Source organism: Lepidochelys olivacea (assembly GCF_965140295.1).
Source record: "Lepidochelys olivacea isolate rLepOli2 genome assembly, chromosome: 4".
NCBI lineage: Eukaryota > Metazoa > Chordata > Testudines > Cheloniidae > Lepidochelys > Lepidochelys olivacea.
The window spans coordinates 62,371,873-62,385,541 of NC_140414.1; the positions used below are offsets into that span (position 1 = coordinate 62,371,873).

The 13,669-nt window shown below is 40.0% G+C and overlaps 1 protein-coding gene across 1 annotated transcript in view; it reads left to right on the top strand.

Moving 5' to 3' along the window:
- Positions 1-8,651, top strand: part of EDNRA (endothelin receptor type A) — a 40,084-nt gene extending 31,433 nt beyond the window's left edge. The window contains exons 5-8 of the mRNA XM_084627079.1: positions 1,282-1,434; positions 3,144-3,277; positions 3,734-3,842; positions 6,926-8,651. Of these exons, the coding sequence (XP_084483205.1) occupies positions 1,282-1,434; positions 3,144-3,277; positions 3,734-3,842; positions 6,926-7,066 (537 nt within the window). The 3' untranslated portion in view covers positions 7,067-8,651. The remainder of the gene's footprint in view (positions 1-1,281; positions 1,435-3,143; positions 3,278-3,733; positions 3,843-6,925) is intronic.
- The last annotated feature ends 5,018 nt before the right edge of the window (positions 8,652-13,669 follow it).

Genomic DNA, 13,669 nt, shown 5'->3' on the forward strand with positions numbered 1-13,669 from the left:
CCTAGAGACAGGAAGTATTTAAAATGTCATATTTCAATGGAGAGTTTTGGTGATTAAAACAGCTCTTCTTTAAAAAGGGAAAATAGAATTCAGCATGTCCTCAAGTGTGCAAATATAGCTGCCAACAGAGGAATAAAATATGTAAATGTTTTGTCAAACGTAATATGCCTCCTAAATCACTACCAGCAGTTTACGTAGCAAAATACTGGGAAGTTATTGTTGGGCCTGATTTCCTGTCATGAAAGTCACATAGCACGCGTATCAGGTAAATAAAAGGTAAAACTAACCAGGCAGCTGAAGCCATTGGAAGCAGCCAGTCTTAAGCTTCACATTTTCCAGACAAACACACATTAAGTGGCCTCTATCTGCCCACTACATAAGCACACCAACTAGTAATCTATCCACTGATAGCTGAGGATGATTACACTTACAAGACATTTTTAACCTGCCCATTTTGGAATCCAAAACAGTTTACAGGAGCCTTAAAAGGTAAATTACTTTTGCTGAGAAAGGCTCTTATCAAGACCTGTTATCCTAGAGGTTTCATATGCAGTTTAGTGTTTGTGTTATTATTGGGACTTAGGAGTCAACCTGCAGCTTGTTTCAATGTGGCAAGTCAGTTGTGTGGTAAGCGTTGAGCACTGATTTACATGAATTAGCATAAATACCCAGCAAGCACTTCCTCAAGCAGCAATTTCCAACCCAAGACAGATAGTACCAAAGTTATAGACAGGTTATCACCAGGGTAAATTGAATGTTTATGCTGCCACCAAATGCCTGTTTTATCTCTATAAAGTATTCAAGGCTAAAGGTCATCTCCCTGATTCCTCTATATTAAATATAGAAATAGCATGGTAATCAAGGGCGTAATATGCTAGGTGTAAAGCTTGGTGAAAGAATACCTTGTAACTACTCAGTTTAGCATAAGGGATGTGTTTAGTCACACCATTATGGAGATTAAAATACAGGTTTATGACTAATTCAAACCCTTTAAAACTTCGGGCTAATAAACAAGTGATGATAAATCAGGAGTAGGAATTAGATATATTTATCTAGTTCCCTGAGAAATGTCTTGATGATGCCTCAGAAAAAATCTTCTGCAAACAGTCAGAATCCTACTCCACCACAAACACATCTTAGAAGGAACAAGAATGCACAAAGTTCACTTCAGTTAATAGGCTCAGAAGAACGACTATCAACCACCACATGTTCAGTTATATTTCTGTTGTCTGTTGCATTGCATTTGGAAAAAAATCATTCTCTTTTTTTTCTCATCTTCAGTTTTACAAAAACGCAAAGGATTGGTGGCTGTTTGGATTTTATTTCTGCGTGCCACTAGCATGTACGGCTGTCTTTTACACACTAATGACTTGTGAAATGTTAAACAGAAGGAACAGCAATTTGAGAATTGCCCTCAGTGAACATCTTAAGCAGGTAAATATTAGGGAATCCAATGTTGGGAAAACACTGCTGCTGTGTCTGCAGTTAGTTTATAAACATTTCAAAACAGGTTTTAATAAAATAAATTCCAGAAATAGAAAGTGAGGCTACCGGTGACTTCTGACCATGAGGTATTCAACCAAACCCAGAACACAAGAGTAATTTATAGACTAGGTAGATATTGGAGATTGCATGTTATTTCCTTTCCTAAGAAAGTGTGAGAGTCTTGCTCACCCTCTCTTTAACCTTAAATCTCTACTGGCTAAATTACTTGGAATGCTGCTACAAAGATTTGGCAAAAATATGTTTTCTGAATTTTTGCCCATAAACATAAAGCTCTGCTGGTCCTTTCCTGGTCCTCAGCTGAATACTTTACATTTCTTGCAAAGAGCTAGAGCTAGGGATCATGCATCCTGGTTATAAACCCTTTGGCCTTGTCTACACTAGACTTTTTGGGGAAATCACCCTTTGTTGTACTGGTGGTAGAAACAGTAAGAGTGCTAGTGTAGACAGGGTTCGGGGTGCCATCAGCATTTTTACCACTCTCTCATCTCTCCTTACTCTGAACAGTTTTAGATAGTGATAAAAACACCCATGTCTTGTTTACACTGATGTTCCCATCATTGCAACCATGAGTGGCAAAAAGAAGTCTAGTGTAAACACTGATTACGGTGCAAAGTCACTCACAGTAATATCAGACTGTACTTTGCTTGGTTTGCAGCTCTTTTCTAGATTACCTTCTGGACTGCTGTTTTAAAACCTTCAGGCAAGTCCCTGCAATTATGGTCTGAGAGGAGGCTGCAATTGCTACCTCACCCCCTCAAATCCTGACCCTCTGTCTACAGCTGTGAATGACCCTCTAAAGGCTGTACCTGTGCAGTCTCACTGCACAAGGGGGAGTGCTAGGGCTTATACCCTGTTCATAATACAAAGTCAGCTCTATGAGAGTGCTCTCCACAGCTGTGCTTGAAAGGGGATAGAGCCAGAGTCAGGCAGCCCAAAGGAAAGACTGTATCCTCCACCATGCAGATTTCAGACTCCTTCCACCACTTCCCCCTTGCTGTGATCTCCAAAGCTCAGCCAAGATGGATTTGTGCCTCAGTTTATAAAAATGTGTCCTTTCAATTGTCACTTTTGCTCTCTCACTTTCTCCCCTTCCTCACATTAATGCTTAATTGTGCTCATGGCAGCAGCAGCCCCATTCTTAGCACAGAAATCAAAGTTACATCAGATTTCATATTTTGATAACTGCTATTACAAGAAAGAAGCAATAATAATATTAAGTCATATTTGGAGATTAACTGGAGTTACGTGGCTGAAAATTGTAATGACAGAGGCTTAACCTGCATGTTATACTCCAATGGCAGCTGCAGAGGCAACAGCTATATTCTCAATCCCCCCCCACAATTCCTTGCACTAACCCACACCTGTTGGACAGGACCTGTGCATTGACAAGGTGAAACCATTTGTAAAGGCCTGAGCCTGTAGTCTTTGCTCATGAAAAACTCCCACTCAGTGTAATAGTTGTCCCTGAATAAACATGAGTTTTGCATGAGCAAAGACTGCAGGATTGGGCACAAGAAATCTTAAGTGCATGCTTTTATCTAGACTGCTATTTTTGTGCTGCTATCACTTCCCTGCCCTTACATGTGCAATGTGACTGACATGTATCAGTAATCTTTTTCTTTGCTTTCTTCCTTCAGCGTCGAGAAGTGGCAAAGACAGTTTTCTGTCTGGTAGTGATTTTTGCCCTTTGCTGGTTTCCTCTCCATTTGAGCCGAATTTTGAAGAAAATGGTATACAATGAATTGGACCCTAACAGATGTGAACTGTTCAGGTATTGTATCTTCTTACCTCAACCATTTAGAATGAAAAAATATAGGGTGATATGTTACTTAGAGTTTAATGTGATTGCTCATGCAGCTGTGAGAACTGGTAACTTAAGCAGTCAGAGCCAGACACTAGAAGGTTATAACTGCTGACTCTTCCATTTTCTGATTCTTCCATTATATCCTTCAGTTTTAGGGGATTCCATTCCAATGAGGTTTCATGATAGAGCAGAATTTGGACCACTGCCATTATTTGTTCACCTTCCTCTCATTTTTCCAAACTGGAATGTCTGACTAGCTATTTCAGACAGGCCTTTGCTGACACATTGCCTATGCTAGAAGAAGATCAATATAGACAGTAGAGAATTGGCCTGTGCATTAGAGAAAAGTATTCATGTGCTATGCTTATGCCCTTACAATGTGTAAAGAGTTGTAATTATTTTACTTTCTTTTTCGTTGCCTAGTTTCTTGTTGCCACTGGATTACATCAGCATTAACCTGGCAACCATGAATTCTTGTATAAACCCCATAGCTCTCTATTTTGTGAGCAAGAAGTTTAAAAACTGTTTCCAGGTAAGACTTCTGGCATGAGACATTTTTATGTAGATGTCCCGCAGACATGCTCCATTAATGTACTTAATGATAAATAAAGGTATTTATAAAGTTTAAGGAAGAGCATGTAAAGGTATGAAGTTATCTAATTTATTAGCTAGAAGGTCACATCGTACACATACTAGACTGAGAGCTGGAACTATCCATGCAGTGTTGACACTAAACCGGTAAAACGGAATTTTGACAAACTCCACCAAGGCAAACATTCAGTGATCTATGCATGTGCATCTTAGGTACTGTCTACCCACTTAATGCGCATACATGGAGTGGAATTCATTTGATCACATTTCTCCCAATATTAGCATCTATTTAGAATGATGAATATGTCTGGCCGAAATCCCAATCTGCCTGTAATCAAGAAACCACACTTTGGCTCAAATTTTCAAATTTGGAAGCCCAAAGTTAGGAAACTAAACCCAAACTTTGGAAGTTATAAAAGTGGAATGGCTTTCAGAGTTGCTGGACAGCTGTATAGTCCATTTTTCACAAGAACTCAAAATGGACACCTGAAAACTTTGGGCTAAAGTAACCTGCTTTACTTATCACACTGTGCCTCCAGATTGCTGTTGTCGGTGTTTCCTAAAGTACCCATTCACAACAAAAGTAGTAAAGTGAGAGAGAAGATGAGAGTGAAGAGCACAGTAGAAAGAAGTAGAATGGTGGGGTGGGGACTGTGAAACCAGCTGATCCTTCAAAATACGTATTGTTTCCTTAGCTGTTAGGATTTCGCTTCCCCTGCTAATTCTTCCCTGTTTGTGAGGAGCAGGTCAAGAAGAACTCTTCCCCTAGTTGGTTCCTCCAGCACTTGCACCAGGAAATTGTCCCCTACACTTTCCAAAAATTTCCTGGATTGTCTGTGCACTGCGGTATTGCTCTCCCAGCAGATATCGGGGTGACTGAAGTCCCCCATGAGAACCAGGGCCTGTGATCTTGTAACTTCTGTTAGTTGCATGAAGGAAGCCTCGTCCACCTCATCCCCCTGGCTGGTGGTCTATAGCAGACTCCCACCACGACATCACCCTTGTTCCTCAAACTTCTAAACCTAATCCAGAGACTCTCAGGTTTTTCTGTAGTTTCATACTGGAGCTCTGAGCAGTCATACTAGTCTCTTACATACAATGCAACTCCCCCTACCTTTTCTGTCCTGCCTGTCCTTCCTGAACAGTTTATATCCATCCATGACAGTACTCCAGTCACGTGAGTTATCCCACCAAGTCTCTGTTATTCCAATCACATCATAATTCCTTGATTGTGCCAGGACTTCCAGTTCTCCCTGCTTGTTTCCCAGGCTTCTTGCATTTGTGTATAGGCACTTAAGATAACTTGATGATCGTCCTGCTTTCTCAGTATGAGGCAGGAGTCCTCCCCTCTTGTGCTCCCCTGCTTGTGCTTCCTCCTGGTATCCCACTTTCCCACTTACCTCAGGGCTTTGGTCTCCTTCCCCCGGTGAACTTAGTTTAAAGCCCTCCTCACTAGGTTAGCCAGCCTGCTTGTGAAGATGCTCTTCCCTCTCTTCGTTAGGTGGAGCCCGTCTCTGCCTAGCACTCCTTCTTCTTGGAACACCATTCCATGGTCAAAGAATCCAAAGCCTTCTCTCCAACACCACCTGCATAGCCATTCGTTGAATTCCACAATTCAACAGTCTCTACCCAGGCCTGGTATTCTATGAGTCTATGATTATAAGTAAAGGAAAGAAAGCAAACCTGCCAATGTGTGACCCAAGCCAATGAATCATGTGACAAATGGTTACAATGTGGAACACATGTGTTTTGTTCAGCATTACATGCACTAATTTAGAGGGGGTTTTTAGGATACTTCCACACTGTATGAATGAAATAAAACCAAGTTTTCAAGCGGTTACAAATTGCGGGGGGTTGCAAGAGTGATCCCTGCCCAGGGTGCTTGGGGACTGGTGGGTTTGTGGAAAGGATCTTTGCCTGGACCTCTCATTGGATACCTGGAGAAATGGCACTGGAAATAGAGTTGGACCTACCCAGGCTGCCTCCAATATAATTAATTCAGTCCCTCTGCCTGCCCCAATACAATTAGTTCAGGCCAGCCCCCACCCCGTCAGACAATTAATTTATGCCTCTCATCCCCTCACTACAACCCATCCCCATATCTCCCATACCAAAAACAATAAATTCAATCCACTCTCCCATGTTACAATTAAATTATTCCCCTACCTGAGTATCAATACAATTATTTTACATCCCAACCCACAAATACGCAATACAGTTAACTTGAGTCTAGCTCTGCCTATCTGCAAAGCTCTTTTGCTGCTATGTCCCGGAGAGGTCACTAATCCTGCTATTGCTGCTGGAATCCCAGTCCTCATTCCCCTTCCCTCTCCAGAGCAGTCAGAAATCCCAGCTGCCTAGGATCAGACTTTGTATTTCATGAGAGGGGGAGAAAGCCTGAGGGAGCAGGTTGTGCTGTTGCACTTTTCAAAAGAGGTAATGGAGACTCCCAGCCGGTGCAGAATCCAGCAGCATAGGCTTGAGTCATCATCCTCACCATTCCCCTGGCTAAAAAAAAAAAAAGTATGCTCCTGCTCTTACTCTCTCTGCTTCTTAGAAAGGATAGGAGGAAAGAAGAAGGAGGAAAAGAAAGGCAGAGGATGAGGATCTAAAGGTTTCCTCTTGTTTTCCTCATCCCTGCCAGTCTGCTACTACTAGTCCTTGTCTTGGAACACTGCCGTAGTTTGCAGGACTGGAAGGGATGATTTGCTGTAGTGTGGAATGTATCACCCAATGCATTACACTTCAGAAGTGTGGTGGGATCTCAACTTGCACACCTTACTCAGGCAAAATTCCCATTCAGTGAAGTGAAAATTTTGTCTAAATAAGGAGTGTAAGATCAGGCCTTAATTTTGTGGCATAGAGATGGGCAATTACAGAATCACCTGCATTTTTAAGGCCAAACTCTGCCTATGTGCAGCTACCACTTCTTCACTTGGAATCTTATGCACACATCTGAAGACAGAATATAGTTCTATAGAGAGTTGCTAGATTTATGTTATTTCGAACCCTTTTTCTTTCCAGTCATGTCTCTGCTGTTGCTGCTACCAGTCCAAAAGTCTAGTGACGTCAGTGCCAATGAATGGAACAAGCATTCAGTGGAAAAACCATGAACTAAATAACCACAATACAGATCGAAGCAGCCATAAGGACAGTATAAACTGAGACTGAAGGACACTGAGACCACTTCAGAATCCAGGAGGAAAAAAATGTCACATGAAAGCTGTTTAAACAGGAAATCCACTGAGTGTTCCACAAAATATAATCCATTCAGAAGTTCTTTGCCCTTCTACCTAATTTCAGAGGTGATTTAATGGATTTACTATAAATTTAAAGATCTGCAAATTGGGATCCTCTTGACAATGTTGCTGTCTCTGAAAATTACATCACCTTCTTATGAAAATGAAAGTCTCACACAGCACTGTGCAGGATGTTTGCAGTCTTTGACCCAAGCAGGAAGTGTCCCGTATGTACCTGGACCTAGCCATCTTTTTACTTGATGGCTGATTAGAATTAGTCACCATGGGATTTTCAGAAGATGTTGAATATGGAATCTGTGAGGATATAGTTTATCTCTGTCTTTTTGCCACTTTTTAAAGGAAACATTTAACTGAGTGGTGAATATATTCTGTATAAAAGTATGTTTAGCATGAATTTTAAAAGCTTTTATTTGGAAATGTGTCAGTCCACACCTGTATTTTATTTACTTAATTTTACAGAATGAGACAATCCATTAGCTGGGAAATTAGCATTTCACTATTCAAAGATAGGAATAGACCATCTAAAAATAGCACCAACATTAGGCACTTACAGCACAGACTGATACCAAAAGCAGGGTATTATAATGTGCTATTTATTCTAACCCTCTTTACAAAATAAACATATATTTTTCTATATCAGCAAAAGAGCAATCATTTGTAAAAGAGAATCTTGAAGCACATTTATAATTAGCCAGTCATGTTTATCTCTTAGGCTTGTTATTCTGCAGAGACTGTATCTGTTTTGGATTGAAATTGAAGTGGAATGCAGCAATATCAATGGAACACAGTAAAGTGTTACAAAAAGTGTCCAAAACTGTTCCTAGAAGATGGTCACTAAATTACAGATATGCAGAATACTGCTTACAAATTGTGGACCTGAAGTTTAAGTCCATGTGGGCAAAACTCCTGTTGGAGTCCATAGGAGTTGTGCATGCATATGTTCTGAAGCGTGTGTGTGTGTGTGTGTGTGTGAGAGAGAGAGAGAGAGAGAGAGAGAGAGAGATGCTTACAAAGTTCAAACATTTAAAATGAGTTTGATGTTTTTATTGGGGTTATTAACCATATAAATGCAACTGACAATATAATGTATAGATGCTATTGCTCGCATACATGTAAACATGTGACATAACTTTTTCTTTGTTATTGTCGACTTTTTGGTTACATGGCATGAAAATCATTGTCTGGCTGTTACATTTGCTGATTAGGTCGCATTTTACTAAATAGTGGAATGAAATATAGCACTATCATATACAATATGCCTGCTGCAGAAATCTGCCATAAAATTTATAGCATCTGTTTTGCCAGGTTGAAAGGTAATAGCCACAGCTACACAATGTAGTTCTTAACATCCAGTTGTGTTTCAAGTGGAAGACATGAGCCTGCACATTATTCACAAAGTCAAAATATTAAGTGACTACAGTGACTTCCACTGCACAATTTCTCAAATGTTTACATGCACAGTGTATATTAAAAAACTGCTCCGTAAATTACTTTATGTATTTTTGTGTGCTTTTGTCTTTATGGCATATTTGCATGTCTATATACACACACATATGAATGTGTGCTAATATATTAAAAACTTAAATATAATCTGACAATGCTCTGTAATGGTGCTCAAGAGCATGCTATTGAATGAGACCTGGATGAATTTCTTTCAAAACAGTCTATCACCCAAACTGTATCAATAATCAGAGGGAACAAGTAATGATAATTCTCTGAGAGTTTTGGCATAGTGGAGTTTCTCTGTACTCTGACATCACCAATGCCACAGTGACTGAATGCATTTTGATGTGACAAAGTTCAACATGAATTGATGTCTCTAGTAAACTCTGTTCTCTTGACCTATACTCCCTTATTTACGATGTCTATCCTGCAGTGAGAGATCTGATTGCCCCTTGTGTAGACACATCCATGCTAGCTCCAGTTTAGCTAGTTTGGCCAATTGCAGTGAAGGTATGGCAGAGTGGGCTCTACAAGCTTGTCCATCTCCCACTGTTTTCATTTTTACTGTAACTTTGTAACTGTATTATTTGTTTCTTATAGCATTGTGGGATACAGTTTGCATGAAGACATGATACAAAATCAAACTCTATAGAATTATATACAAGCAAAGATTTCTGCTTGAATATTCTGCAATTTCCTCAAGGCATGACAAACATTTTCATTAGAAGACACACTCAGGCCGCATACTAACATTGGCCTGATTCCTTCAAGGGAAGCTGCCATTCAAAACTTGGATCAGCAATTATCCCTAATTTACACTCCTCAGCCTGCCAAAGACTCAACAAGGGCAATTATCTTCAAAATGTGAGTGCGTGAAGCAGCATAAAAGATTTATAAAAACAGAAACCACCATAACTACCACCCCAAACTATATAGAAAAAAAATCATGGAATGTTTATAATGCTGATATAAAATAAACACAGTACAGAGTGGGCAAAGGGAAAGAAAAACGGATCTAAAATGTAGGTTACCTGCACTTTCTCTACAGGAAGACGAAACAAAATGACCTCCGAGACTCCACCTACAGTCAGCAAGACTCTATGCAGACGTGATTGCTGCCAAAATCAATTGCTTCTTGATTTACACTTCTGCAGTCTCATAGGTTACAGTAGCTACTGTTACTCTCGGGTTGTTGTTCTGTCTAAAAATACTGTTTCTAAATTCCAAATTCCTCTGGGCCTTCACAAACATTAAACTGTAGCTCTGTATTTTTCCAGTTCTGTCCATCTTTTACTTGCAACCAGTGAAGTAAGGTAAAGATCATGATGCTCAGGTTTTGTTTACCTGTAAGATTTGGTCATAGCCAGACACCACAAAACTCAAGTAGTCCCAGTGTGACTTGATCAGATTTTCAGCATAGGATACTGTGAACCTTCTCACAAGCTGTCCATATAGTAGTAGCCACTTTCCACTTTTAGACACTAAAGATTAATACCTCCAGCTTTCCTTCCCTCTTTCAAAAAGGCTTCTCCTTGCTGCTTACAAAGCACACTGTCTAAGAGCCCCCTGCACATACAAACACACAGCTCTATGCCAGTAGTGACACAAAATCACTGAGCTGGAAAAGCACTGTACATAAGGGCATGTAAAAGGACACACCAAGCGTTTCACTCTGCTTCTAGAATTCTTATCCTCTGTGCTGCCTCACCACATCTTTTAGAACTGAAGTCAGAAGTGTCAACAGGAGGATAGAGTTGGCCTGGGAACAAATTGCTCCAGTTTGAAAAGGCTGCATACTGTAGTACTGTTGGAAATGCCGATTTAGAAGTAAAGCAAACTGCATACACAGTGTCAGAACAGTGCCACTTTAGATTCATGGAAGTAACCTGAAAAGTTTGTTTCTTCGCTTTATTTATTTCATTGTGTACTGCAAGCCATTGCATGGTATTTGATTATGTTGTACTGCCTGTGCATCAACAGAATGTATATCACATCCCTCCTGCAATTGTTACCAAGAGCTGCAAATCCAATTCTCCTTGTCCCTTATATTCAAATGAAAGTATTGCATTACATGTATTCCTGCTAATACACAATTCAGCAAAACAGGTAGGAGTCTCTCTCTCTCTCTCTCTCTCTCTCTGTCTCAAATATTTTCTGCTCTTTAGTAATCTAAAAATATTGTATAAATAAAATCAGCCTATGGTAATTCAATACATCTTGACATAAAATCAGGAAGGAAAGTTGAAACCATGAAAGGGAAAAGCAGAGGGTGAGTTACTATAAGACTTCAGGCCAAATGTGTGCTTCACTGGAGTCCAGCTAACACCCAAAAATAAATTAACATTTATAAGATTAAAATGCATCTTTTAAAAATCCAAATGTTGGACTCCTGGAAGTGAATAGTTATGGAATCAGCCTGTTCCTCAATGACACATAATCCTTCAGCACTTACCACCTAACTTATATGTCTCATCCAACCTTAATATTGTTTCCTAAAATGTGGAAAAATATACACAAAGGTCAAAATAAATTTCTAGGAGATTATAAAATGTATTTGCTATTCAAGGGATCAATTTCTAGTATATTAAAATACTAATATCTACAGTTAGAAGAAAGCTACCTATGTTAGCTGCTACATATTGTAGTTAAAAATATACATTTGAAAGGTCTCTACTGGAGCTGTGTGAGTAACTGATTTTTCAGTTTGGTGGCCAAACTAGGAAAAAAATTGTTTTGGGTAAAACAAACGTTTTGTTTAGCTCCAAATGATACATTTCATTTTGTTCTCAGGTTTTTCACTTTTTCAAAAATAAAACTGCACTAAAATTCAAGTTATTTCCAATCAACAAATAGAAACATTTGATTTTTGTTTCAATATTTTCAAACTTTTCATTTTTCTGGAATTTTTGTTGTTTTTTTTCCCTGCATTTTTTGGCATAAAGTGGGAGTGGGGAGTTGCACAAAAAATGTTGACCAGCTCTAGTCTGCATATGCTTATATAAACCTATAACACTACACAATCAACACACTTCATAACTCCAAAGCAGCTCAATTATCCAAGTCTATTAATAAAGCATTATTCTACGCAGTGAACACATGACATTCAGGAATGCTCACACTCTATTCCTTTTGAAATTTTATACAATCATATTTATTAATTGCTTAATAAAGATTTCAAAAGGAACAAGAATCACTGGTTATGGCTCACATGCACAAGACTCTCCTGCCCTCTCATTACTCATTTCCATGCCACTGACACCTCATATCTCATTTCCCAGATCCACCACCCCACCTTCTTATTTCAGGGCCTCTCTGACACTTTTCTCACCACTCTATTCCCAAGCCCACCACACCCAGTGATTTCAGGTCACATAGGCTAGCCACCTACCCCAGGTCACCCCAAGATGCTGAAGGAATTAGCTGAAGAAATCTTGGTGCCACTGACAATAATATTTGCAAACTCATGGATGACAGAAGAGGTCCCAGAAGACTGGAGAAGGGCTAACGTAGTGCCCATCTTTAAAAAGGGGGGGAAAGAGGAGCTATAGATCAATCAGCCTGACCTCGGTACCTGGGAAGCTACTAGAGCAATACATAAAACATTTACTTTGTGAACCTGGAGGATGAAGGGTGATCATTGGCATCCAGCATGGATTTACTAGAACAAATCATGCCAAACCAGCTTGATTCCCTTCTTTCACAGGGTAACTGGCTTGGTGGATAGGGGGAATGTGGTGGACATAATATAGCTGGACTTTAGCAAGGCTGTTGACACAGTCCCACATGAAATTCTGATAAGTTAGCTGGAGAAATGCAGGCTCAATGGAATTACCATTAAGTGGATACATAATTGGTTAAACAACCACAAACAAAGAGTGGAATGAATGAAATGATGTTAGATTGGAGGGAGGTCTCAAGTGGGGTTCCACAGGGATCTGTTCTGGGTCCGGTGTCATGTAACATCTTTATTAATGACCTGGATGTAGGAACAGAGAGCAAACAGATCAAATTTGCAGCAAACACAAAGTTGACAGTGTGGGGCTGCCAAGACTTTGGAGGATAGAGCTAAAATTCCGAGGGATCTTGATACATTGGAGAACTGGACTAGAGATAATAAAATGAAATTCAACAAAGACAAATGTAAGGTTCTACACTTAGGGAAGAAAAAACAAATGCACAAATGCAGGATGGGGGATAACTGGCTTGGAGCAGCACTGTTGAGAAGGATCTGGGAGTTGTAGTGGATGACAACTTCATCATGAGTCAACAATGCAATTCTACTGCAAAAAGAGCAAATGCAATTTTAGGCTGCATTAGCAGAGGCATAGCATGCAAGTCTCAGGAAGTGATAGTACCACTCTACTCAGCACTGATTAGGCCTCAGCTGGAGTACTGTGATCAGTTTTGGTCAACAATGTATAGTGAGGATGTAGCTAAACTGGAAAGGATCCAGAGGTGAGTGACAAAGATGATCAAAGGGATGGAACGCAAGCCATATGAGAAAAGGCTGAAGGAGCTGGGTATGTTTAGTTTGGAAAAGAGGAGATTAAGGGGGGGACATGATAGAGATCTTCAAATACTTGAAAGGCTGTCATAAAAAGATGGAGAAAAGTTGTTCTCTCTTGCCACAGAGAGGAACACAAGAGGCAATGGGTTCAAACTACAGCATAGCAGATTTAGATTAAATCTCAGGAAAAACTTCCTAACTGTATGAAGAGTAGGACAATGGAACAGACTGCCTAGGGAGGTTGTGGAAGCTTCTTCACTGAAAGTTTTCAAAAGAAGGCTGGATAGCCATCTGATGGCTTAGACACAGCAAATCCTGTATTTTGGCAAGGGATTAGACTATATGACCCTTCTAATCCTATGGTTCTATGATTCTATGATTTTAGGGCCTATTAGCCCCACCCTAGGCAGAGGTCTCTGTACAATCTCCAGATAGCAGCAGTTGAACAAGTTGAGACTCCTCTCCTAAACTGCAAAGCAAGGAGGCAACAGCTACAGCTATAGTCATGGGACAAGAGAAGGGACCGCCCATGTGAACAATGTCAACAGCAGCTACAGC